The sequence below is a fragment of the Molothrus ater genome, chromosome 36 (assembly GCF_012460135.2).
Source record: "Molothrus ater isolate BHLD 08-10-18 breed brown headed cowbird chromosome 36, BPBGC_Mater_1.1, whole genome shotgun sequence".
In the NCBI taxonomy this organism is placed as follows: domain Eukaryota; kingdom Metazoa; phylum Chordata; class Aves; order Passeriformes; family Icteridae; genus Molothrus; species Molothrus ater.
In genome coordinates this window covers 838,998-863,730 of record NC_071663.1, presented here as the reverse complement: position 1 = coordinate 863,730, position 24,733 = coordinate 838,998, and the positions used below count along the sequence as shown (strand labels likewise).

The window sequence follows — 24,733 nt, the reverse complement described above, 5'->3', positions numbered from 1 at the left end:
CTGCTGCCTTCAAAACCACCCCCCCAACAATAACTCCTAACCGGATACCTGCTCACCCTCCCTCTCCTAGTCACAATCCTCAACTCACCTGAAGCCTCAATCTCAAACATCATCTTGGACACTGGGCAGATCCCTCTTGTGACACGATGAATCTGCTGAAAAAAGTGTTGTAGTTGACACAACCTGGAGCCTCGGGAAGCTGCCCTCCTCCTAAAAAAAAATACAAAACAAAATAAGAACAAAAGCAGAAATTACAAATGCACTTTACCACCCCTAAACACAAAACCCAAAACTGTGAACTTAAATACTCCCTGTATTCTATGCTGTTTTCTTCACAGTATCTTCAAAGCCTCTGTTGCTTTAGATGCCCAGAAACACCTGCTGAAAACAAGCTGAGATAAGCTGAAAGAGCCTCTTACCTGAAATGAGAGTGAAATGAGAGGAGAGCTCTGATCCCAGCACATCCCAGAGAGGGAATGAAGGCCCTGAGCAAAGGCTGGGGTTAATATACCCCTGATGGTGCCCGCCTCTCGTTCCCATGGCACCCAGGAAAAGGGAGGGGGGTGAATCCCACCTGGTATGAAAGCCCTCAGAGCAGTTGCAGCTGTTTGGCTCCTCTGACTCAAATTCAAGGGGAGCAAAGGGCTTGTTATAGAAGAAAACTTTTCAGAAAAATAACAGTGCTTTGTTTTTTTGCAACAACTACTTGGAGTAAAAGGGCAGGAAACTGGTAAGAAATAAAGCTTTCTGTTTAGGCAGCATAACTAGATAAATTGGCTAATTTGCTGTGACCTTACATAATTATTCCTTAGTGGCTATTAAGTAGTACTTCATGTGTGACTGAGCCCGGTGGAGAAGAATGCTTATGATATGAATCGTCTAAGTCTCCTTGGGACCTCTAATTAGGCCTATCTACATTATAAGTAAAAATAAGAAAAATAAAAGCTTCCCAGGCAGTGTAAGGGTTAAGTGCATGCCAGGCTCACCCTGCTCTGAGATACTTGGTCCTATGGCACAGAAAGAAGGGCCCTGAAATGTATTTTTAAACCCTTAAAATGCTGAAAAAAGCAGAGCTTCCTTCCAGTGAACCCCTTAAAAAGAGGAAATGGGGCAGTTACCTCTACTGAAACTAATACAATGGCAAATAAATAGCTTCTGCCCTTTAATTTACTCTCCTTAATTATTGGGAAAAGAAGGGTTTTCTTCTCTCTTTAAATCTCTCCAGGGATGAAAAAAGAGGGATTTTTCCCTCAGTTCAACTCTTAAGATGGAGGGACAGCTGGGCTTCTCCCTCAATTTAGGCCTCAGGACAATAAAAAGGGGGTGGCTACCCTTAATTCAAACCCATAAGAAACATTGTCAAGATTTTCCCCTTCTATTTAAACTGGGGAATAATCGAAAATGAGGACTCCCTGTCAATTAACACCCCGAACAGCATAGAAAAGGCAGGGATTCTTTCAACTGAGACCACTAAAATTGCAGGGGAAGCAGAGTCCCTCCCAGTTTGAACACAAAAAATAAAGGAAAAGGAAGCATTTTCCCTTGTTTCTAGACCCTTTTTCTCCTAATAACCCCTCTCCTTTCTGGGAGTGCTGTGGAGGGTCTGGGGGCTCTGGGGAGGGACTGGCACAGTAAAAGGGGAAAGTTGAAAGCCCTCTCCTGGAACCCCACATGCTGCCTGGCCTGCTCAGATGCTGCCCCTTGGCAAAAGGGCTCTTCCCTTGGCGTTTTCTCAAAGGGGACTGAGTGGTAATAGTTTCAAAAAAGGCAAATGATCCAAGAAATGTACAAAGAACAACACAGAATTAAGAATTAAGACAACGCTTGTACCACTGATTTCAAACACTGCCTGGTTTTATTCTGGTCTTGCCTGAATAAAACATCTCCTTAGGGGAGGAATACTCCAGATAGAAGGATCAAGACTGTTTTTGTGTTCTGACCTTAGCCTGAGAATTGTACAGGGGAGAAGGGACCGGGCTGTACCAAAGCAGCGGCGGGCGGCGGCGGGGCCGTGCAGATAGAACTGCGCATGCGTGCGGCTGATCCCGGAAGCAGCGCTGTGGTTCGATGAGTCGGCGCGGAGGGACATCGCTGGTGCGGGGCTTGTAGCAACTGCGCATGCGTGGATTGTGTCACTCAGTCAGCGCGGGCAGTCACCATGGCAGCGGGCGGGCCGGGGGCTGCGGGAGGCGGCGGAGCTACGGGAACGGGGCCGCGGCTGCGGCCGTGGAAGGGAACGCCGGGACGCCCGTGGCTGCAGGCGGCGGCGGAGCCGCGCCATCCAGCAGCTCTGAAGGGGGGGGGCCGCGGTGGGGAAGGCGCGGCTCGGCCCGCCATGCAGCGGCGGCGGCAGGAGCGGGGAAGCGGCCGCGGGCGGCGGCGGAGCGGCCTCGTCAGCGGGAGATGATCCCGGGGGGGGTGGCAGGAGACGGGAGGAGCGGCGGGGAGGCGGCGGGAGGCGGCTGCGGGGGGGGCCATAGCGTGCAGCCGCTGGGAGCTGGGCTGGCTGCTGGCCCGGCGGGCAGGGCCGGCACTGACGGGATTTTATTTAATTTGTATTTTTGATTTTTCTATTTTTAAAGCTTTTTATTTTTTTAATATTATATTTTATTTAATTTGTATTTTTAATTTTTTATTTTGATTGCTGATTGCAGATTGCAGCCAGGTCTGGTGAGAGAAGTGATCATAAATACACCACTGTGTTTCTGTGTGTCAAATGAGGAGCGGGTTTGGCCCAAGGCAGGTGTCGTGGTCAGATCCTGTCTGCTCTGCACGGAGTTTTTGGTCTCTGGGAACCTCCCGTGTGGGGCAGGAGTTCACGTTGCAGCATCTCCTGCTGGGCTTCCCTCCCAGATGCTCCAGTAATGACATCTGAGGGTTCTCTGGCTGCACTGGCCAAAGATGACACTTAGTGAGGAGGGAAGAAGCCACACACCAAAATGATTCTTTTCTGAAAAGAGCTGCTGAGAGCTTCTTCTGTGCCTAGCCAAACCAATTGCTGCCTAGCTCTGAAAACAGGCATGTTTATAAGCCAATTAAAGCTTTTAAACAAGTCATCCTTAAAAATGGCACCCCAATAAGTTAAATAGCCCAAAAAACGCAGCTGTGGGAGGGCTGTGGAAGATGAGAAGGACTTCATGAATGCAGCTGCTATTCGTGAAAATCGAAGCCACAAGAAAACTGTTCCTTGTAGAGAAATCTCCACAGCCATGGAAGAAAGACTTCTCTCCCTAAGAAAACTGATGAAAGATTATTTTAGCAGAAGAAAACTAACTGAGAATACCACATTTGTCTCTGTACATTGTCAGTAGGAAAGGTAAAAAGTTGTGGGGAGGAGGTGTTCCTAAAGTTTTATTCTGATTCTTACTATTCCTTCTTTTAGTCCTATTACTAAAGTTTTCTTTATACCCTTTTAAAGTTTTAAGCCTACTTTAACTTCCTCCTAATCCTATCTCACAACAAGAAACAAATAATTCTAGAGACTCCATGAGCATTTAGCCAACACTGAACCCTCCACACCATATCACCCCACTGCTGGTCCCATCCTGCTCCCATCCCAGTCTGGATCCCATTCCCAGTCTCATTCCCTGTCCCGAATTCTCTGTCTGGTTGCCATTCCCATATTCTCTGTCCTGTTCTCGTATTCCTGGTCCAACATTTCCATTTCCATATTCCCTGTTCCATTCCCATATTCCCATTCCCATTCCCTCTCACCAGGTGCCGCCGCCATCGCTCCGGCCCCTTGGATGCCTCCCTGCTGTGCTGGCTGTAATTCCCAATTAAATTCCTAATTAATCCCTGCAGGGCCTTTTCCCGGTGCTGCCCAGAGCCAGCAGGAGCTCAGGTGCACTTCCCAAAATTCTTCCTCTCGTGCCAGGACTGGGATCCGTGCCCATTCCTGGGATCCGTGCCCATTCCTGGGATCCATGCCCATTCCTGGGATCTGTGCCCATTCCTGGGATCTGTGCCCATTCCTGGGATCTGTGCCCCTTCCCAATCTCCAGCAGGATCTGTGCCCATTCCCAATCTGCAGTGGGATCTGTGCCCATTCCTGGGATCTGTGCCCATTCCCAATCTCCAGCAGGATCTGTGCCCATTCCCAATCTCCAGCAGGATCCGTGCCCATTCCCAATCTCCAGTGGGATCTGTGCCCATTCCTGGGATTATCCCAAACCTTCAGGACTATTCCAAATCCCTCCATCCCCTCTGGATCATCCCAACTTCTTCATCCCTTCTGTCTTTTCTTCTTTTCCATCCTCTTTTCCACCTTTCTATCTTCTTTTCCTGTTTTCCATCCTTTTTCCCCCTTTTCCGCCTCTTCCTCTTTGGGAAAACAGGCGGGAAAAAAGCGGGAAAATATCAGAAAAACTCTGGAAGCAAGTAATTAAAATAATAAATTTTTAAAATAATTAAAAACCAGGCAGAAAGGAGGGGGGGGAAAAGTCATCAACTCCCACCAAAGGCCAGAGAGATTTTTTTTTTATTTGCCGTCAAAATAAAGATGGAATTTGGCCCCGAAATTCCCAAAAAAAAAATGGAAAAACCCAAGGCAGAGCAGCTCCATGCACCATGAATCCAACGGAATTCCAGAAGAACTGAGGAGGAGGAGGAGGAAGAGGAGGGGAAAAAATTGCAGAATTGCGAGAAAAATGTGGGGGAAAAAAAATCCTACGAGCTGCGAAAAAAATGGGAAATAAAGGGGGGAAAGAGGGAGAAATGGGGGAAAGAGGGGGGAAAAGGGGACAAAAAAGGAAAAAAAGATTAAAAAAGGGGAGGGAAAAAAGGGAAAAAAGAAGAAAAAAAGAGGGAAATGCAGCATAGGTACAAAATAATGGAAATAAAGCAGAATTAGAGTTTGGGACTCGCCAAGAACTGGGAATTTCCACCTCGTCATTGCGTCCCTCCGGAATTATTCCGCAGACGGTAAAGGAGAAGCGTGGAAGCGTAGAAAACAAAAAGCTGGGAATTCTCTCTCTCCCCTTGGGAATGTCCATCACAGCTCTCCGGCCGTGTTGATGACGTGGAAGAGCGTGACATTGTAGATGACCTGGTGGCCATTATTCCAGGTGTAGAGCACCCTCTCCCGCGGGTTGTAGTCCAGCATGGAAATGTGGGAATACTGATTATGGAAGGGGATATCCGTGTACTCGTAGCTGGAAGTGTTCGTGTGGTAAGCGAAATAAATCTTGGCGCCGGCCAGGTGGGAATTGGTGACGTAGAGAATCCCGCAGATCATGAAGGACTCGCCCGCGCTCCGTTTGGGGTACCCCGTATCCCAGCTCCGCAGCACTTCCAGGGTGTGCGGATCCATGCGACTCACCACGATATTCCCGGCGTTCTGGTTGGTGGTGTAGACGGCCCAGAGGCCGCTCTCATCCACCATGAAGTCGATGTCGGAGAAGCCGCCCCAGGAGTAGGGGAAGGTGTTGTTGTAGCCAGCGCCGGCGAGGCTGCGCTGCACCAGGACGCTGCGGGAGCGGAAGTGGTAGCGGACGGCGACGTTGCTCTGGAATTTGTTGTAGTACAAGGAGCCATTGAAGACCACGTGGCCAGTGCCGGCCCAAGGGTGAGGCAGGAGGTGCTGGACGAAGTTTTGGCCGGAGACAAAGTCGCTGAGGCTGCGGAATTCCAGCACGCGCCGGCCCTTGTAGTAGCCGTCCATGTACCACACCTGGAGGGGGGAAACGGGGTTAAAATGGGGGAAAACGGGGTTAAAATGGGGTTTCAAGGTGGGCAAGGTAGGATCAAACTCCTTTCAAGGTGGGGTCAAAAGCCCCTCAGGATGGGATCAAAACCTCTTCAAGGTGGGTTCTAAAACCTCGTCCAGGTGGGCTCTAAACCCACTGGAGATGCGATCAAATCCCCCATCCAGGATTTTCAGGGAACAGTGCCCAAAAAGTAGAGGGATTGTGCCAAATCCCAAATCCGTGGTGTGGGGACCACAAAAACGACCCACGGGTTCCCAGCCAGGTGCCAAATCCATGGATTTTCACCAGAAAATTGCTGGGATTTTGCCCAAATCCCCCTCAAATCCAAGATTTGAGGACCCCAGGAAGTTTTGGGGGATGTTTAGGGAGATTTTGGGAGGGGATTTTAGATTCCCTTCCAGGTGCCAAATCCATGGATTTTCAGAGATCACCATGCCTGAAAAGTGTCGGGATTGTCCCCAAATCCCATCAGATCCAGGGGATTTTTTGGGAAAATCCTGGTTTTTGGGGATGGCCCTCACCCGGCTGTCGGTGCTGGGCGTCATCGTGTCAGTCATCCAGGATCCAAAGCGCGATCCCGAGGCGCGGATGGTGATGGGGTTGCTGACCCCTGTCAGCTTCCCACAGCCTGGAAAAATTGGGGGAAAAAACTGGAACTTTGGGAAAAATCAGGGGTTTGGAAAAGCAGGAGTTACGGGAAAAATCAGGGAATTGGAAAACCAGGGAAAAATGGGAATTAGGGGGAAATCAGGGACTGGGGCCACAACAGGGTCAGGAAAGCCCTGGAGGGTCTGGGAATGGGATTGTGAAGGGAAAACGGGATTTTGGGTGTGTTTTGGGTTATTTTTGGGTGGATTTTAGACAGAATTTGAGGGGATTTTGCAGAGGTTTTGGGGGGGAGTTTTGGCAAGGTTTTGGGGGATTTTGGGATGGATTTTATAGGTGTTTGGGGCATTTGGAGGGAATTCTGGAGACATTTTGGGGGACTTAGAGGAGGGGATTTGGGGCAGATTTTGGGGGGGTTTTTGGTTTTTTAGGAGTGGATTTTGGGAGTGATTTTAGAGATGTTTTGAGGGGATTTTGGGCAGATTTTTTGTGGTTTTGGGGCGGATTTCAAAGACAACTTTGGAGAGGGTTTTTAGGCCGATTTCCACCACATTTTCTTAATATTTGAGACAAAATTTGAGATTTCTAATGTGATTTTTTTACCCAGTTTCTGCAGGCAGGCGTGCAGCCGCGCCTCCAGCAGCAGCACGCGCTGCTGCAGCTCCTCATAGTCGTAGGCTCCCATCTCCTCCTGGATGGCCAGGAGAATCCCAGAGAGGTTCCTGACCTCGTCCTTGAGGTGCACGATGAGCCGCGAGTCCGCCTTGTACTGCTCCAGCACTGGCAGCAGCGGCAGCAGCTCCCGCATCTTCTCCTTTAGATCCTGCAGAAAACAAAATGGGAAAAATGGGCCCCAAAATCCCAGGGTTCACATTGTTGTTCCTTCAGATCCTGAGGAAAAGAACTGGGAAAAATCAGTCCTGAAAAGCCAGGGTTCACCTTCCAGTCCTGAGCGAAAAAAAAAATCGGGAAAAATTGGTTCCAAAATCCCGGGGTTCGGGGTTTTTTTGGAAGCTGTTTGTTCCTTGGGATAAATGGGGGTGTTCAGGTTTGGGAATTCCAAAAACATTTTGGGATTTTCAGCTCTGGAAGCCCCAAAAGGATCCTGAGGCCTGATCCCATGGGAAAAATCCTGACAGGTGGAAGGAATAAACAAGCAGAAAACTGAAATACAGCGGGAATAAATCAGGGGAAAATACGGAATAAATCAAGGGAAAAAAAGGCTGGAACGCTGGGATTTTTTTGAGATAAAAAGTGTGAATTTCTCACCTGGAAGTTGCGGGCGTTGAGGGCTTTGTGGCCCTCAGAGGCCACGCGGAGCCGCGAGTCCAGGCCCTTCATCAGCGCCTCCGTGTTCCGCACGTACTGCAGGTCCCGGAAGGTGCGGAGGTCCAGGACTTCCATGGACTGGGAGATGTTCTGCACCTGGAGAAGTCATTAGTGGGGTTAATTACGGTAATTAATGGGGTTAATCAGGGTAATTAATGGAGTTCATCACGGTCATTAATGGCAATCTCCATAAGGATCCTCATCCCTGGAATCCCACAGAGATTTTCCCCCCCAATCCCAAATCCCCACATTCCCAACACCAATTAACCCCTCCATTACCCACGGCAAGTTACTTCATTAACAAATTCCACAATAATTAACCCATTCCCGTCAATTAACTGATTAATCAGCAATTGGTTCTGGACCATTTGGGAATTCCCGACCTTTTCCAGGAGCTGCCGGAGCTGGAGGCTGCGGAGGTCGCGGGAGCAGGATCCCTGCACGGGGATCACGGCGGTGCAGAGACATTTCCCGTCCGGAGCCTGCGCCGAGGTGAAAACCTGCCAGCCCTCATCTGGGCTCTGGAAAAGGGTCTGGAAAATCGGGATCGGCACCTCAGGATTCCCAAAAAACACAGAGAGGTCTGGAAATTCCCAGCTACCAGAGAATCCCGATCCCAAAATTCAGTTTATTCCCATTTGTGTCCCTTTTCAGCCTCTTTCCCCCCATTTTCCCCTCTTTCTTCCCCATTTTCCCCCATTTTTCCTTCTTTACTCCCCTTTTCCCCCCCTTTCCCTGGCAGATGACGTCACAACCGCACTGACGTCACACTCCACAGGAAAAAAAAATAAAGAAGGGAAAATCCCTCCAGGATTTCCCCAAAAATTCGGGATAAACCCCTCAAAAAAATCGGGATAAACCTCGGGAATTACCCCACTTGGCACCAGCCCCAAAATCGCCGTTTTTCCACCCAAAAGGGAAAATCCGGAAATAAAAAAATTCCCAGAGAAAAAACAGGAGCGGGAGCAGCCGCAGCCCCTCCCCCAGCCTCTGGAGCCGTCATGAATCCTTAATTAGGGAGCCTTAATGAATAATTAATGAGGGAGAGTTAATGAATAATTAATGAGAGCGGCCTGGCCAGGGGGAGGCGCTGGGAGGGGTTTGGGATTTTGGGGGGAAAAAAGGGAAAAAAGGGAGAATTTTCCAGGGATGGAGGCGAGCGAGATTTGGGGTTTTGGGGGAAAATGGGGAATTTCCCAGGGATCTGGGATTTTCGGGGAAAAAAGGGGGGGGAACGGGAAAAAAGAGGGAATTTCTCAGGGATGGAGGCAGGATTTGGGATCTGGGATTTGGGGGGAAAGGGGGGGAATTTGGGATGAGAGGGAAACTGGGGAGAAGAATTTGGGATCTTTGGGGAAAAGGGGGAATTTCCAAGGGAAGGGACCCCAAATTCAGGGATTGTGTCCCAAACATTCAGGAATGAGGGGCCCCAAAACCCAGGGATTCTCCCTCATTCCAGAAACCCCCAAATCCAGGAATAAAAAAAGTGGGAGCTCTTCCCATTTTTGGGGGGATGGTGTGAGAATCCAAATTTTTCTACCCAAAAACCCAATTTTTTCTCCCCAAATTCCCAATTTTTCTCCCCAAATGCCAAATCCCCAGGACCGGACTGGGAAATTCCATCCCATCCCTTTGGAAAGGGGAGGAAAAAAAAATATTAAAAATCCGGTTTTCCCCAAAAAACTCCAAAATCCCTGGGAAAAAAAAAATAAATAATAAAAAAAACCACAAAACATAAAAGCAAACATGCAAAGAAAAAAAAAAAAAAAAAAAAAAAAAGAAAAACTCCCGGGATTTTTGGGCTGAATTCTGCTCATTCCTGGTTTTTATTCCAGGGGCCGCTTCCCGGTGATAAATGAGGGACAAGGGTGGTTAATGAGGCGCTAATTAACGTCCGGCGGCCGCTAATTACCCCGCAGCGTTGATTGACAGCTGGGGGGGGGGAGGAAGCTGGGAATGCGGTCCCAAAAATTTAAAAAATCCCCAAAAAAACCCCCAAAGTCCAAAAAAACCTCCAAAATCCCCCAAATCCCCCCTTTTCCAGGCCTTCCCTCCCACCCCCCCCCAAATTCCAATCGGGATTTCTCGGGGGGGTTCATCCAAATTGATCCCAAATTTTCCTCCTCTTCCTAAAATTCCCAGCAATATCCAAAGCTCCGCTCCCAAATTTTAGCCCCCCCCTTTCCAGAAAACCTCTAAAAAACCGATTTTTAACCCCAAAACCCACCCCCGTTCCAATTTTGGGGTGGAGGGGGGAATAATTTTGGGAATTCTTTTTCCCCCGGAGCTGCCGCAGTCCCAAAATTCCCCCAAAATTTGGATTTTCCAGGGGCAAAATGGGATGGGGAGCCCCCAGAAAATTGCGGGGGAGGTCCGGGGATGATCCCAAAATTTGGGGGGGGGGAGGATCCCAAAATTCCCGGTGGGAATTCCAGGGGGGGTTCCAGCGGAATTTTGGGAAGTGGGAGGAAGAATTGGGGGGAGAATTTCGGGGGGGGGGGGTCCCTGAAATTTGGGTTTTCCGGGAGGAATTCGGGGGGGTCGCCAAAAGCGGGGGGGGTCCCCAGAAATCGGGGGAGGCCCGGGAGGGTCCCCGGGGGGTTCTGGGGGGTCCCGGGGGGGGGGGGGGGGGGGGGGGCAAAGGGAGGGTCCCCAAAATTCGGGGGGTGCCCGGGGGGGCCTGGAAAACGGGGGGGGATTTCGGGGGGTCCCGGTGCTCCGCGAGGAACCGGGGGGGAGCAAAGGGGGGGGGGGGGTCCCTAAAATTCGGGGGTGAGCGGGAGGATGCAGGGGATGCTCGGGGGGGGGGGGGGGGGTCCCCAAAACCGGAGGGCGGGGATTCAGGGACGTTCCGGGGGGGTTTGGGTGGTCCCGGTGCCCCGAGAAGCAGGAGCGCGGAGTCAGGGGGTGGCAAAGGGGGGGGGGGGGTCCCCAAAACCGGGGGCGTGGGGGGGCAGAGTGGGGGTCCCTGGGGGATTTCGGGGGGTCCCGGTGCACCGGGGAGGGCTCCCCCCACCCACCCCACCCCCACCTCTGCCGCATCTCCCGATCGCAGCCTCCGCCAGCCCCCAAAAACCCCGAAATCTCCCCAAAAATCCCCTACCCAAAAAAAAACCCAAAAAAAAACCAAACCAAACCCGACCCCTCCCGGTACCGGGGGGGTCACTCACGATTTTCTCGGATGTCCCGGCTCGGGACACGGCGGTGCCGTTGAGTCCCACGAGCGACGGGAGGGTCTGGGACATCCAGTTGGTGACCATGGCCATGGTGCTGAGCACGGCCCCGATCTTCAGCAGCGGCACCGTCATTGTCGCCGCCGCCGCCGCCACCGGCAGCGCCCCGTGCCCATCACCCCCCCCGGTGGCACCGGGAACCGGCAGCGGCTCGAAGAGAGCCCCCCCCCTCCCTCCCCCCCTCCCTCCCTCCCTCCCCACCGCAGTAAAAACGCGGTACCGGGAACCGGGACCGGGACCGGCTCGAGCAGAGCCGCCCACCGAGAAAACGCGGTACCGGGAACCGGGGGTGGCACCGGGAATAGGGACCGGGACCGGTTCGAGCAGAGCTCCCCGCCGTAAAAACGCGGCACCGGGAACCGGGACCGGGAACCGGGACCGGGAACCGGTGGTGGCACCGGGAATCGGGACCGGTTCGAGCGGAGCCCCCCTCGCCTTAAAAACGCGGTACCGGGAACCGGGGGCGGCACCGGGACCCGGTACCGGCCGGATCGGAGCCGCCCCCGCGGTTTTAAAAGGGTCCCGGGGCGGCACCGGGAGCCCCCAGAGCCCCCCCGGTGGTGTCGCCCCCGTCCCGGTGCCGGTGCCGGTGCCGGGCCCGCTCCGAGCCGCCCCCGCTGGGAGCGGGACCCGGGGCTGACGTCGCTGCCGCTGGCCCGGGGCCAGCCCCGAACGGCCCCGAAACGGGGCGGGCCCGGCACCGGCACCGGGGGCGGCTCCGGGGCGGGCTTGGGGCGGGTTTCGGGCGGGTTTAGGCCGGGATTAGCGAGGGGCGGGTTTGGGGTGGTTTTAGGGCGAGTTCGGGGTGGGAACCCCCCCAATATCCCAAATTTAGGGGACCAGCACCCCCAAATCCCCCCAGGACCCCCAAAATCCTCCAACCCGCGCGGTTTTGGCTTTTTGGGGGGGAATTTTGGGGTTTTTGGAGTTTTTTGGGGGGAGAATTTTTTGGGGTTTTGGGGGAAATTTGGGCGGTTTTGGGGGGAATTTTGGGGAGCTCCTTTCCCCCAGTGTCTTCGGCTGTCCCAGAGTCCCCCCAGTATTTCCCAGTATCCCCAGCTGCCCCCAGTTCAAACTGGGGTGTCCCCAGTGCCCCCCCCAGTGCCCCCAGTTCCCCCTCCCTCCCTCCCTCCCTCCCCCCCCGCGCTGTCCCCGTGTCCCCACTGCCTCCCCCCACGGCCACACCCAGCGCCATCCCCGCAATTCCCAAAATTCCCGCAATTCCCAAAATTCCCGCCGCCGTCGCCCCCCTCCCCCTCCCAAAAATAACCCCCAAATCCCAAAAAATTCCCCCCACAAAAAAATCCCCGAAATTCCCCCCCTTACCTGCCTGGCGCAGAGGAGGAGGAGGAGGAGGAGGACGAGGCTCGGGGGGAGGAAGCGCATCCTGACCCCTCCCAAACCCCCCAGAATCCCCCAAATCCCCCCAAAACTCCTCCAGGACCCCCGAAAATTCCCAAATAATTCCCACACCCCCCCCCCCCCCCCGCCCCCCTCCCCACCCCGGAGCCTCCGCGCAGCCGCAGCCTCGGAGCCGCCCAAAAGAAAATCCCAAAAAAAAAAAACCCAAAAATCCCCCCAAAATCCCCAAAAATCTGGGGAGGGGTCGGCGGGGGCAGGTGAGGGAAGGGGGAGAGGATTTTGGGGGGATTTGGGGGATTTTGGGGGGGACTTGGGGGGGGAGTTTCGGGGGTGGGGCGTGGTCTCGTGGTTCCCACCCCTCCCTTTCTTCCCGTCTCTCCAAATCCCCCCAAATTCTCCGAAATCGCCCCCAAATTCCGCAAATCCCCCCTAAATCCCCCCAAAATCCCCTCAAAACTCCCCCAAATCTGCTCCACACCCCCCCACTCTGAAATCCTCCTCCTCAAAATCCCCAAATCCTCCCCAACCCCCTCCAAACCCCCTCCCAAAAAACCCAAACCCCCTAAAAAACCCCAAATCCCTCCAAATTCTGCCCCACGCCCCCCAACCTAAAATCTCCCTCCCAAAAACCCCAAATCCCCCTAAATTCCCCCCAAATCCCTTTGATCTGGAGGATATTTCGGGTTTGGGAGGGAATTTGGGGGAATTTAGAGGGTATTTGTGGTTTTTTGGGATTTATGGGGAGTTTGGGGAGGATTTGGGGGATTTTAGGGCGATTTGTGGGTTTTAAGGGGGTCCCCAGGACCCCCTGCAACCGCCTCCTACATCCCATATTCCCCATTAAATAAATCCATTCCCTATTAATTATTCCCTATTGATAAATCCCATATTTCCCATTAACCCCATATTTCCTATGAAATAAATTAAATTATTCCCTATTAACAAATCCAATTATGTCCTACTAATAAATCCCATTTTCCTATTAAATAAATCCCAAAATTCCCAATTTTAGCCCGTTTTCTGTCCATTTTAAGCTCCAAATCCCACCAAAAAAAACCAAACAAAAAAAAAAATTCCAATTTATTAAAAAAAAAAAAAAAAAAAAAAAGAGGGAGAAAGAAAGACCCAGAATTACCAGAAATTCCACTGGAGGGGGATTTATTTCTGCAGGAAAAGAGCCGGGGCTTTACAGCTTTTTTTGGGAATTTTTGCACGGATCCAAGCTGGGATTTTTGGGATTTTTCCTGGTTTTTTCCCACTGAACGAAGCAGAAGAAACAGCAGAACCAAAAAATCTCAGAAAAAACCTCCCCAAATCCAACTTTTTTTCACCCCAAACTGAAAACCTGTGGCCCCAAAAGGGCGGGGAAACAGAACTCCGGCCACTTTTTCCCAATTTCCTGTGAATTTACCCCAAAAATCCGGCGGTTTTTTGGAAGTCCAAGCGATGGTGCCAGGAAACTCCCGGGATAATCCGGACGGACGCTGTGGAGGGACACCACGGGAGCTGCCTCATCTTTGCTATTAATTAATTAACGAGTAATTATTAATTAATGGCTTGAATCAAGCGGAGCCTTCGGATCGGGGGCGTTTTTTGGGGAGAAAAGAGCAGGAATGAGTTAAATAAACATGCAGGGGGTGGGGAGGGGCCTGGCCTGGCACTGGCCACGGCACCTTCGGCGGTGGCGCGGTCATCGGTGTCATTGGTGTCATTGGTGTCATCGGTGTCATTGTCATTGGTGTCATTGTCATCAGTGCCACTGTCATTGGTGTCATCGTCATCGGTGTCATCGGTGCCATTGTCATCGGTGTCATCAGTGTCATCGTCATCGGTGTCATTGTCATCAGTGTCATTGTCATCGGTGCCACTGTCATTGGTGTCATCGTCATCGGTGTCATCGGTGCCATTGTCATCGGTGTCATCGGTGTCATCGTCATCGGTGTCATCGTCATCGGTGCCATCGTCATTGCTGTATTCATCATCACTGTCACTGTCATCATCATCATCATCACTGTCGTCATTGTTGGCCATTGCCATGGCAGTCATCGTGGTCATCTCCGTCGCTGGTCATTGTCATTGTCACCTTCATTGGGCATTGTCACCTTCATTTGTCATTGTCACCTTCATTTGTCATTGTCACCACCATTGGACATCGTCATTGTCAACATCATTGGTCATGGTCATTGTCACCAGCGTTGGTCATTGTCACTGTTGTTGTCACCATTGTTGGTCACGGTCATTGTCACCAGCGTTGGTCATTGTTGCCATCGCTGGTCATGGTCATTGCCATCATCACCACCATTATTGTGGTCATTGTCACCACCACTGGTCATTGTCATTGTTGTTGTCACCATCGTTGGTCATGGTCATTGTCACCTTTGTTGGTTGCTGGTCATGGTCACCGTTGTTGGTCACAGTCATCATCACCATCACTCCAGTGGGCCATTGTCCTTGCTGTCACTGTCACTGTGGGCCATTGTCCTGGCTGTCACTGTCACTGTCACTGCTGCCATTGTCCTGGCTGTCACTGTCACTATCACTGTGGGCCATTGTCCTGGCTGTCACTGTCTGTGTCACTGCTGGCCATTGTCCTGGCTGTCACTGTCACTGTGGGCCATTGTCCTGGCTGTCACTGTCACTGTCACTGCTGGCCATTGTCCTGGCTGTCTCTGTCACTGTGGGCCATTGTCCTTGCTGTCACTGTCACTGTCACTGCTGGCCATTGTCCTGGCTGTCACTGTCACTGTCACTGCTAGCCATTGTCCTGGCTGTCACTGTCACTGTCACTGTTGGTCATTGTCCTGGCTGTCACTGTCACTGCTGGCCATTGTCCTGGCTGTCTCTGTCACTGTGGGCCATTGTCCTTGCTGTCACTGTCACTGTCACTGTGGGCCATTGTCCTGGCTGTCACTGTCACTGCTGGCCATTGTCCTGGCTGTCACTGTCACTGTCACTGTGGGCCATTGTCCTGGCTGTCACTGTCACTGTCACTGCCGGCCATCACCATCGTTGCCATTGTCACCGCCACCACCATGGGACCACTGGGAGCCGGCTCTGGCTGACCCAACATTCCCAAAAACTGCAGGAATTCCCTGTATTTCCTCCCACCCAGGAGGGAATAATGGAGTTGTGGGATCTGGAGTTCGTGGTGGGGAGCGCAGGGCGGGATTCCCGTGGATTCCCATGGATTTCCTGTGGATTCCCATGGATTCCGTAGATTCCCATGGATTTCTGTGGATTCCCATGGATTCCGTGGATTCCATGGATTCCCGTGGATTCCATGGATTTCCCGTGGATTCCCATGGATTTCCTGTGGATTCCTGAGGATTCCCACGGACCTCCATGAATTCCCATGGACTCCTGAGGATTTCCATAGATTCCCATCAATTCCTGAGGATTCCGATCCCATAGACTCCCATGGATCTCCATGGACTTCCATGAATTCCTGTGAATTCCCATGGATCTCCATAGATTCCCATGGACTTCCTGAGGATTCCCGTGGATTCCTGAGAATTCCCACAGCTTCCCGCGGAGTTAACAGATGTCTACAGATCCCAGCGGATCCCCACGGATCCCCCAGGACTTCCACGGATTCCCGTGGCTTCCCCATGGATTCCTGAGGGCCTCCATAGATTCCCGTGGGTCCCCGCCGGCTCCCCGTGGATTCCCCGGAGGCCCTGCCCTGCCAAGGCACTTCACTCCGTGCGGAGGATGATGTGGATCCCGGAGTCCGTGAACACGGGGCCGCTCATCTCGCCGGCCCGCAGCGCGAACGAGGCGTCCTCGAACGGCTTCTGCATCTGCCCTGCAACCCGAAATTCCGCAAAAAAAATTGGGATCCGGGGTGCTTCCCGAGGAAAACTCTGGGATTTGGAAGGGGTAGGGGGGGAATGATTCCGGGAGTTTGTCCTGCTGGATTGATGCCGGATGGAATTTTGTGTCATAAAGGGAAAAAAAAAAACCCACATTTAGGGAGGTTTCAACCTAAAAAAAGAGGTAGTACCACCCAAAATTCCATAAAACATTTGGGATTTGGGGCGTTTCCCAAAGAAAAATCAGGGATTTGAAGGGGGGGACTTGATTCCAGTTGGAATTATGGGGGATTTGGAGTTTTTTGGGGGGATAAATCCCTAAAAAACTATGGATTTGGGTTTTATTGGGATGAATCCTGTGGAACTGAGGGATTTGGAGTTTTTTTGGGATGAATCCCTCACCTCTCCCGAATGCTCCCAGGTCCCCCCCAGCCTTGGCTGAGCTGCAGTCGCTGAACTGCGAAGCCAAAGACTCAAAATCCTCCTCTCCTGATTTGATCTTCTGGATGTAACCTGGAAAAAAAAAACGGGAAAAACCTCAAATTTAGGGATCAAAACCACTCCCGAAATTCCCTGGATGCCGCAAATTCCACAGGAAAGGAGACAGAGCCCCAAAACATCCTCAAAACCACCCCAAACGAACATCCCTGCAGGTTTTCTTCCAAAAAAAAAAAATATCACCGTTCCCACTTTTTTTTTTTTCCCCCAAAATCACCATTCCCAGGGTTTTTTTCCCCGGCATTCCCCGGCATTCCCGGGAATCCCCAGACCCCTCGGCATTCCCGGGAATCCCCAGACCCCCCGGCATTCCCGGGAACCCCCAGCACTCGCCGTTGATGAGCTCCAGCGCCTCCTCCTTGGAGCGGGTGATGCGCTCCTGCCTCCAGCTGCGATTCCCAGGATCCCCCCGGCATTCCCGGGAATCCCCAGACCCCCCGGCATTCCCGGGAACCCCCAGACCCCCCGGCATTCCCGGGAATCCCCAGACCCCCCCGGCATTCCCGGGAATCCCCAGAGCCCCCCAGCATTCCAGGGGAACCCCCAGAGCCCCCGGCATTCCCGGGAACGCCCAGCACTCGCCGTTGATGAGCTCCAGCACCTCCTCCTTGGAGCGGGTGATGCGCTCCTGCCTCCAGCTGCGATTCCCAGGATCCCCCCGGCATTCCCGGGAATCCCCTGACCCCCCGGCATTCCCGGGAATCCCCAGACCCCCCCAACATTCCCGGGAATCCCCAGAGCCCCCGGCATTCCTGGGAACCCCCAGAGCCCCCAACATTCCCGGGAACGCCCAGCACTCGCCGTTGATGAGCTCCAGCGCCTCCTCCTTGGAGCGGGTGATGCGCTCCTGCCTCCAGCTGCTCGGCCGCCGCGATTGGTTGTGCTTGACCAGCAGGTGCGAGCAGCGCACGCGCCCCGGCTCCGCCCGCGCGCCCCCGCTCGGCCGCTCCCATTGGCTGGCGTTCGTCAGGTGGTTAAAGTAATACACCCGGCCTGAGGGGGTATTGATCGGTTATTGATCACTTATTGGTTATTTGTTGTTGATCGGTTACTGATTGGCATCAAAAATCCTGGTTATTGGCACCAACACCCCTCTTACAGCCCCAATCATGACCCCACTGACTCATATTCACTAAGTGGTTGAAGTAGTGCACTCGTCCTGAACGGTTATTGATCACTTATTGGTTATTGGTTATTTATTGGTTACTGATTGGTATCCCACAACCTGGCTATCAGCACCAAAACCCCTCTTACAGGCCCCAACATTGACCCCACTGGCTGGCGTTCGTCAGGTGGTTGAAGTAGTACACGCATCCTATGGAGTTATTGATCAGCTAATGGTTATTGATCAGTTATTGATTGCTGACTGGTATCACAAACCCTGGCTATCGGCACCAAAACCCCTCTGGCAGGCCCCCATATTCACCCTGCTGACTTGTGTTCACCAGGTGGTTGAAATAGTACATGCGTCCTATGGGGTTATTGATCAGCTATTGGTTATTGATTGGTGATCAGGCATTGATTTACACTGAAAAAACAGGTTATTCACATCAAATCCCAGCTCAATGACCCTGCTGGCTGGCGTTTGTCTGGTGGTTGAAATAGTACAGCCTCCCTAGGGAGCTATTGATCAAATATCAGTTACTGATCAGTGATTAGTTACTGATTGATGCTGAACATGGAGGTTATGGAACCCAAAAACCAGATTCAAGACCCCAAAAATCCACTAATGGACAACACAGACTTGTGTTCATCAAGTGGTTGAAGCAGTAAAACCATCCCACAGTGTTGTTGATCAATTATTGTCTATTGATCACTGATTGGTTAGAGATTGGCAGCAAAAAAACAGCTTAAAGATACAAAAACCAGATTATAGACCCCAGGACTGACCCCACCATCAGGTACTTGAAGTAGTACACCCTTCCTAGGGGATATTGATCAATTATTGGTTATTGATCAGTGATCAACTCACCAAACCCCAAGTTATAGACCCCAAACTACAAGGTCCTGACCCCCAGAACCAAGTTTGGACCTCAAAAAATCAACTTCTCACCCCCGAAAAACCTCCCCAATTCTGAGCCCCTTCCTGTTGGGGAGTGACCCCCACCCAAATCCTCAACTAGGGTCCCTCCTTCCCTGAGGCGACGATCCCCCCCCCCCCCCCCCCCCGCGCCAAATTCCCGTCACGAGGGAGACCCCCCTCAAATTCCCCTCACGGAGTTGACGCCCCCTCAAAAATTCCCTCACGGAGGTGCCCCCCTTCCCTGAGGTGAAGACCTCCCTCAGAACCCCCTGAACTGGGGACCCCCACCCAAATTTCCCTCACGAGACTGACTCCCTCTCCCTGAGGCGATGATCCCCACAAGACACCCCCCCCCCCCTCAATTCGGAGCCCTCCCCCCGTCAAATTCCCCTCACGCACCGCCCCCCCCACGCCCCCTCATCGCCTCCAGAGCCCAACCCTGCCACCCCCCCCTTCCCACCTCCCCCATCCCCGCCGCTCCTTCCCCGCGCCCTTCCCCGGTAGCCCCACGCCCTCAGGCCCTCACCGGAGCTGCGGCTCATGCGCTTCTCCCACCCCGCGGGCAGCTTCTCCTCCTCCGCCATCTTCCCTTCCCTCTGCCCGCTCTGCGCGGGCCGCCCACACCGGCGCGCGGAGGGGGCGGGTAAACCCGCCCTGCTCGCGCTACCATTGGTCGGCAGAGACGCGGCGGCCTCCGCCGCGCAATTCTATTGATGGAACCACGCGTCAATCAGGTGCGCGGTGAAGTCGAGAAGCGCGCGGGAAAGGAGGGACGGTGGTCGTGGGTGGACAAATTTAACCGGAACGCAAAGACGCACTGCCGCCTCCACTCTTCCTGGTTAGGTTGTCCCGGTCCCACCGAGAATAACCACGAAATAACCGGGACTTCAAAAGCAGCTTTATTATCAATAAATTCAACGCTCCAGAACGCGCGCGGCCGGTTCAAATCCTCAGCGTGGCGCCGATTTGGTCACAGAGGGGATGGGAGGGGGAGAACTGGGGGTGGGGAGGAAAACGGAGAACACCGGGAGAACCGGGGGACACCGAGCGGACGCGTCAGCCGCTCCTGGTCGTTCATCCCCGTCCTGGATCTCATCCGCAGTAGGAATTAAGGCCAACGGGGGGTGGGTTGGTGGATTTGGGAGGGGACGACGGGGTTGCGAAGCCTCCCCCGGGACCTCCGGAGCCTCCTCTAGACCCCTCAGGGGCGTCCGGTATTTCCTGTGCGCTCCCGGTGCCTCCAGAACCCACCGGGTACCTCCAGGCCGCCATTGTGCTGGGCCCGGAACTGACATCATTGTGTATGGGACGTGACGTCACGCCGACGCCGGTTACCTGAAGCGTTGCCTGGCAGCGGCGTTTGTTGATAGCAACGGCCAAGATGGCGGCAGGAGCGGCCTGGGCCCCCCCACGGGTCGGTACTGGGGGTTACTGGGAGCTACTGAGAGTTACTGGGGGGGTCTTTGGGTTCCATGGGGGGCTCTGAGGAGCCACTGGGGACAACGGGGACTGGCAGGGGACGTACGGCGCCCAGAGCCACCCCGGCCTCGCCTTTTTCCTTCCCTTTCCCCACCTTCTTCCCGCCCTTTTTTCCCGCCCTTTCCACCGCCCCTCAGGGCCTGCCGCCATTTTGGTCCGTTTTGACCCCAAATCCTCGGGAATTTTGGCAAAAAATTCGGCCGGAATTTGGCCCTGGTGATGAAATCCAGGTCTCTGTGACCTCGGAACTGCAGGATTGGTTCCCAAATCTAAGCTTTTTTGGGATTGTTCAGATTTCCCAGGCTCGCTTTCTTTCCGTATTTGTGGTTTTGATTCAAAGGATGAGGAAATTCCTTGAAAATTCTCAAAAAATCCCCCCAGCAGCCACCAAAATTCAAATAAAAATTTGCCAAAATCTCCGAAATTAAAAAAAAAATTGCCCAAAATCCTCAAAATAAATTTAAAAATGCCCACAAATGCACAAAAAATTACCTTTTTTTTTTTTTTAACCCAGAAAAATTAAAAAATGCCCTGCAACCCAAAAAATAACCCATCAAGATCCAAGGAATACATTAAAATCTCTTAAATTGCCCTAAAATTAAAAAAAAATAATCAGAACAATCCATAAAAATCAATGAAAGCCTCACAAAAATCCATGAAAATCCCACAAATGTCCACGGAAATCCCCCCCCTCCATCAAAAAAAAACCCTAAAAAACCCCTAAAAATCCACTTAATAATCAAAAGAAAACCCCACTAAAAATCCCAAAAAATCCTCGGATGAAGGGAAAAAAACCCCTGCAATTCTCTGGAATTGGCTCCAAGCCCAAAAATCCAGCCCCAAAAAATTCTTGGATTAAATTTTAACCCTCTGGAGAGGAAGGAGGAACTGAAACAATCCCAGGATCATCTCCGGAGTGCCCCTGTGGCCTCTGATCCAGAAAATCAAAAAAATCCCCCCAACAATCCCAGGATGGACGAGGAGGAGCTCCAGGATGACCTGCGCCTCATCCCAGGTGGAATTCCTGGATTTTTCTTGCTTTTCCAAGGGTTTTTCCAAGGGCTTTTCCTTCTCTCTTCCTCCCCTGATCAGGGAATTTGGATAATTCCAAAAATTCCGCTCCTGGGAGCTTCAAATTCCTGGGAATCCCAAAACAATTCCAGAAGTAATTGGGAAATTATTAAAAAATAATTCCCTGAATAATTCCCCAACAATTCCCAAAAGAATTCATTAAATAATTCCCAAAGGAATCATTGAAGCAAATGATTCCAAATAAAATAATTCTGGAATTAATCAGGAACGAATCCCTGAATAATTCCCAAAAGAATCCCAATAAAAGAAGCCCAAACCCCACGAATTATTCCTAAATTTTCCCGTCCTGGAGGCAAAATCAGAGCATTCCCGGTTATTGATTAACCCCTGGACAAACAGAGTGGGAAAAGCTGGGGGGAAATCCTGGGAAGAGCAGGGAGGGATTTTCCTTGCATTTTCCCTGAATTTTCCCCACATTTTCCTTGAATTATTCCCTGCTTTTTCCCAGGATTTTTCCCTGAATTTTCCCTCCATTATCCTGGATTTTCCCAAAGTTTCCCTGGATTTCTTTTCATTTCCCCTCCATTTTTCCCCGAATTTGTTGGATTACCCCTGGATCTATTGGGTTTTCCCCATTTCCCCCCATTTTATCTCAGTTTCATCCCATTTCCTCCCATTTCCCCCTGTTTTCCCCGTTTTATCCCTTTATTTCCCATTTCCCCCATTTCCATTTTCCCCTGATTTTCCCCCTTTTATCCCATTTCTTTCCCATTTTATCCCCATTTCTCCCAATTTTATCCGTTTCCCCCCGTTTCTCACCATTTCTCCCCCTTTCATTCCCATTTTCTCCCCGTTTTTTCCCCATTTCTCCCCCCGTTTCCCCCCGTTTCGCCCGCATTTTTCCCAATTTCCCGTTTTTTCCCCCGTTTTCCAGGCGCCGGGGCGCTCCCGGCGCGGCTCCGCTCCTTCCCGGCCGTGTACCTGAGCCTGGCGCTCTCCTCGCTGCTGCTGCTGGGCCTCAGCGCCCTGGCGCTGGCCAGAGGTGGGGGCACCCCAAACATTCCCAGAACCGCTAAAGCCGCCCCAAACCCCAGAATTCCTCGGCGTTCCCGGAATCCAGGCCGGGAAATTCCCCCCAATTCCCATCCGTCCCGATTGCCTGAGGTCCCAAATCCTTGAATTCCCTCAATTCCCCCCAATTCCCATCCGTCCCGATTCCCTGAGGTCTCAAATCCATGAATTCCCCCGATTCCCTGAGGTCCCAAATCCTTCAATTCCCTCAATTCCCCCCAATTCCCATCCATCCCAATTCCCCGAGGTCCCAAATCCTTCAATTCCCTCGATTCCCCCCTCTCTGTTCCCATCCATCCCAGTTCCCGGAATTCCCTGAGTTCCCATCCCAAGTCCCAAAATTCCCCGTGATTCCCGAATTCTGTGTAGAGGAACTCCCCCTCCATCCATCCCAAATCCTGGAATTTCATCCTCATTCCCTCATTCCATCCCAAATTCCCTGATTTCCCTCATTCCCAAATTCCCTGAATTCCCTCATTCCCATCCCAATCCCCAAAAAAAAAACCCCAAATTCTGTCTGGAACTGGGGCAGGAAATTCCCAAATTCCCCAAATACTGGGATACAAAGGGTGAGAAATTCCCCCCCAAAAAAGCAGAATTCCAATTTTTCAGGAATTTTTCCCTCTTTTTTTTTCCCCACCAGTTTCCTCCATTTCCTCCAAACTCCACCAGGAGAAACAGGAGTGGAATTTTTCCAGCTGGGATTCCTTCCGTAAGTCCCAAACTTCCCTGAAACCTTCCCCTCTGGATATCCCCAGTTTCCCCGTACCTGGGGGATTCAGGGACAGAGGATTCCCGAGTCCCGGGCTCTGGGTGATTTTTTCCTCCCCGCGTCGCTCCCGCAGTGTTCCCGTGCGGGGCGGATTCCCGGGAATGGGAATATTTCTCTGGGAATTGCTATTATTTCTCGCTGGCTCGGCTGAGCTGGGAGCGGGCGCGGGAGCGGTGCCGGGAGCGCCGCGCCGACCTGGCCGTGGTGGGCAGCTTCGCCGAGCAGGTGACCCCGAAATTCCCGGGATGCCCCGTCCCTGAAATCCCCACTCCCCATCCCAAATCCTCAAAACCCCTGTCCCTGATCCCCATCCCGACCCCAAATCCCAATCCCGAATCCCCACCCTGACCCCAACCCCAAATCCCAATCCCGAATCCCCACCCTGATCCCAACCCCAAATCCCAATCCCGAATCCCCACCCTGATCCCAAATCCCAAAAATCCCCATCCCCGATCCCCACCCTGATCCCAACCCCAAATCCCAATCCCGAATCCCCACCCTGATCCCAACCCCAAATCCCAATCCCGAATCCCCACCCTGATCCCAAATCCCAAAAATCCCCATCCCCGATCCCCACCCTGATCCCAAATCCCAAGTACCAAAGCCCCGTGGCCAAATCCCCATCCTGATCCGAATCCCAATCCTGAATCCTGTGCCCAAATCCCCAACTGACCCCAAATCCTGAGCCCCAATCCCAAATCTTGAATCCCAAATCCCGAGTCCCCATCGCAAACCCTAAATCCCAAAGGGAATTCCCAAATGCCACACAAACCTCGCCATCATCGTCAGCTTCCCCGAGCAAATCCCAAATCCTAAATCCCAATCCCAAATCTGAAATCCTGACCCTGATCCCAACCCGGATTATCCTGATTTTCCTGATCTTCCCTTTTTTCCCACCGATCCCAAAAGCCCCCGGTGATCCCGATTTTCCCCCGCTGCAGCAGTTCCTGATGTCCCGCGCGCGGAACGAGCGCTTCTGGATCGGCCTCACCGACCGCAATTCCGAGGGAAACTGGGAATGGGTCGACGGCACTGACTACAAATCCTCCTTCACGTGAGCCCCGGCTCCCAAAACCCCGGGATTCCACCCCAAAACCCCGGGATTCCACCCCAAAATCCCGGGATTCCACCCCAAAGTTGGGACTGGGATTTTTTTTTGCCCCCCTCGGAAATCCCACAAATTTGGGGGGGATTCTTGGAATTTTCTCCGCAGAAAGTGAAGAATGGGAAGAATTGGGATTTGGGGATTGCGGAGCCCAAATGTTGGAATTTTGGGGGATTCCCTCCCAAAAAATCCTCCAAATATTGGAATATTTAGGGAGAATTTCTCTCCCTTAATATTGGAATTTCGGGAAATTTCACTCCCCGAAACTCGGGATTTTTGCTAAATTTCCCCCCCCAAAAAATGTGAATTTTTACGGGGACCTTCTCCCGCCAGCCCTTCCCATCCCAAATCCCGGGTTTTCTCCCAGGTTTTGGCGGGAGGGGGAGCCCAACGACAGCGGGAAGAACGAGGATTGCGCCCACCTCTGGATCTCCGGGAAGTGGAACGACGTCCACTGCACCTTCGAGTGCTTCTTCGTCTGCGAGCGCCCCCTCTCCCAAAAATCCCCCTTTTCCCACTAAAATCCGGGATCCCCTTTCCCGGTTTTCCCGATTTTCCCGCCCCCCCCTGCGGGGCTGCGGTGCGAAATTCCCGAAAAAAAATGTGAATTTTTTAAGGGAATAAAAGGAGATTCCTGCTCTGGTTTGGGGCGAATTTGGGATTTTCCTGAACTTTCCTAGAGTTTTCCCTCATTTTGGGAGGT

At 52.5% G+C, this 24,733-nt stretch overlaps 3 protein-coding genes across 4 annotated transcripts; 1 reads left to right on the top strand and 2 right to left on the bottom strand.

Moving 5' to 3' along the window:
- Nucleotides 1–4,462: 4,462 nt before the first annotated feature.
- OLFM2 (olfactomedin 2) lies at nucleotides 4,463–12,277 on the bottom strand. Of its 2 annotated transcripts, none has more exons than XM_036400125.2 (6): nucleotides 12,203–12,277; nucleotides 8,027–8,176; nucleotides 7,584–7,739; nucleotides 6,918–7,137; nucleotides 6,230–6,336; nucleotides 4,463–5,671 (listed from the first exon to the last, which is right to left on the bottom strand). In XM_036400125.2, exons 1-6 carry the CDS (start codon nucleotides 12,260–12,262, stop codon nucleotides 4,994–4,996), a joined length of 1,371 nt encoding a protein of 456 aa, XP_036256018.2. In that variant the 5' UTR covers nucleotides 12,263–12,277; the 3' UTR covers nucleotides 4,463–4,993. The 2 variants fall into 2 exon arrangements, with proteins under 2 accessions (XP_036256018.2, XP_036256017.1); XM_036400124.2 differs by lacking the exon at nucleotides 12,203–12,277 and adding an exon at nucleotides 10,814–11,030.
- A 3,380-nt stretch (nucleotides 12,278–15,657) lies between these two features.
- Nucleotides 15,658–19,180, bottom strand: PIN1 (peptidylprolyl cis/trans isomerase, NIMA-interacting 1). The gene is made up of 4 exons (XM_036400118.2): nucleotides 19,098–19,180; nucleotides 17,350–17,541; nucleotides 16,453–16,563; nucleotides 15,658–16,043 (listed from the first exon to the last, which is right to left on the bottom strand). Exons 1-4 carry the CDS (start codon nucleotides 19,153–19,155, stop codon nucleotides 15,934–15,936), a joined length of 471 nt encoding a protein of 156 aa, XP_036256011.1. The 5' UTR covers nucleotides 19,156–19,180; the 3' UTR covers nucleotides 15,658–15,933.
- Nucleotides 19,181–19,968: 788 nt separating this feature from the next.
- LOC118697460 (hepatic lectin-like) lies at nucleotides 19,969–24,675 on the top strand. Its single transcript, XM_036400104.2, has 7 exons — nucleotides 19,969–19,985; nucleotides 20,565–21,065; nucleotides 22,017–22,124; nucleotides 22,797–22,865; nucleotides 22,999–23,150; nucleotides 23,867–23,979; nucleotides 24,398–24,675. The coding sequence occupies exons 2-7, from the start codon at nucleotides 21,023–21,025 to the stop codon at nucleotides 24,549–24,551; spliced, it is 639 nt and encodes a 212-aa protein (XP_036255997.1). The 5' UTR covers nucleotides 19,969–19,985; nucleotides 20,565–21,022; the 3' UTR covers nucleotides 24,552–24,675.
- Nucleotides 24,676–24,733: the final 58 nt, after the last annotated feature.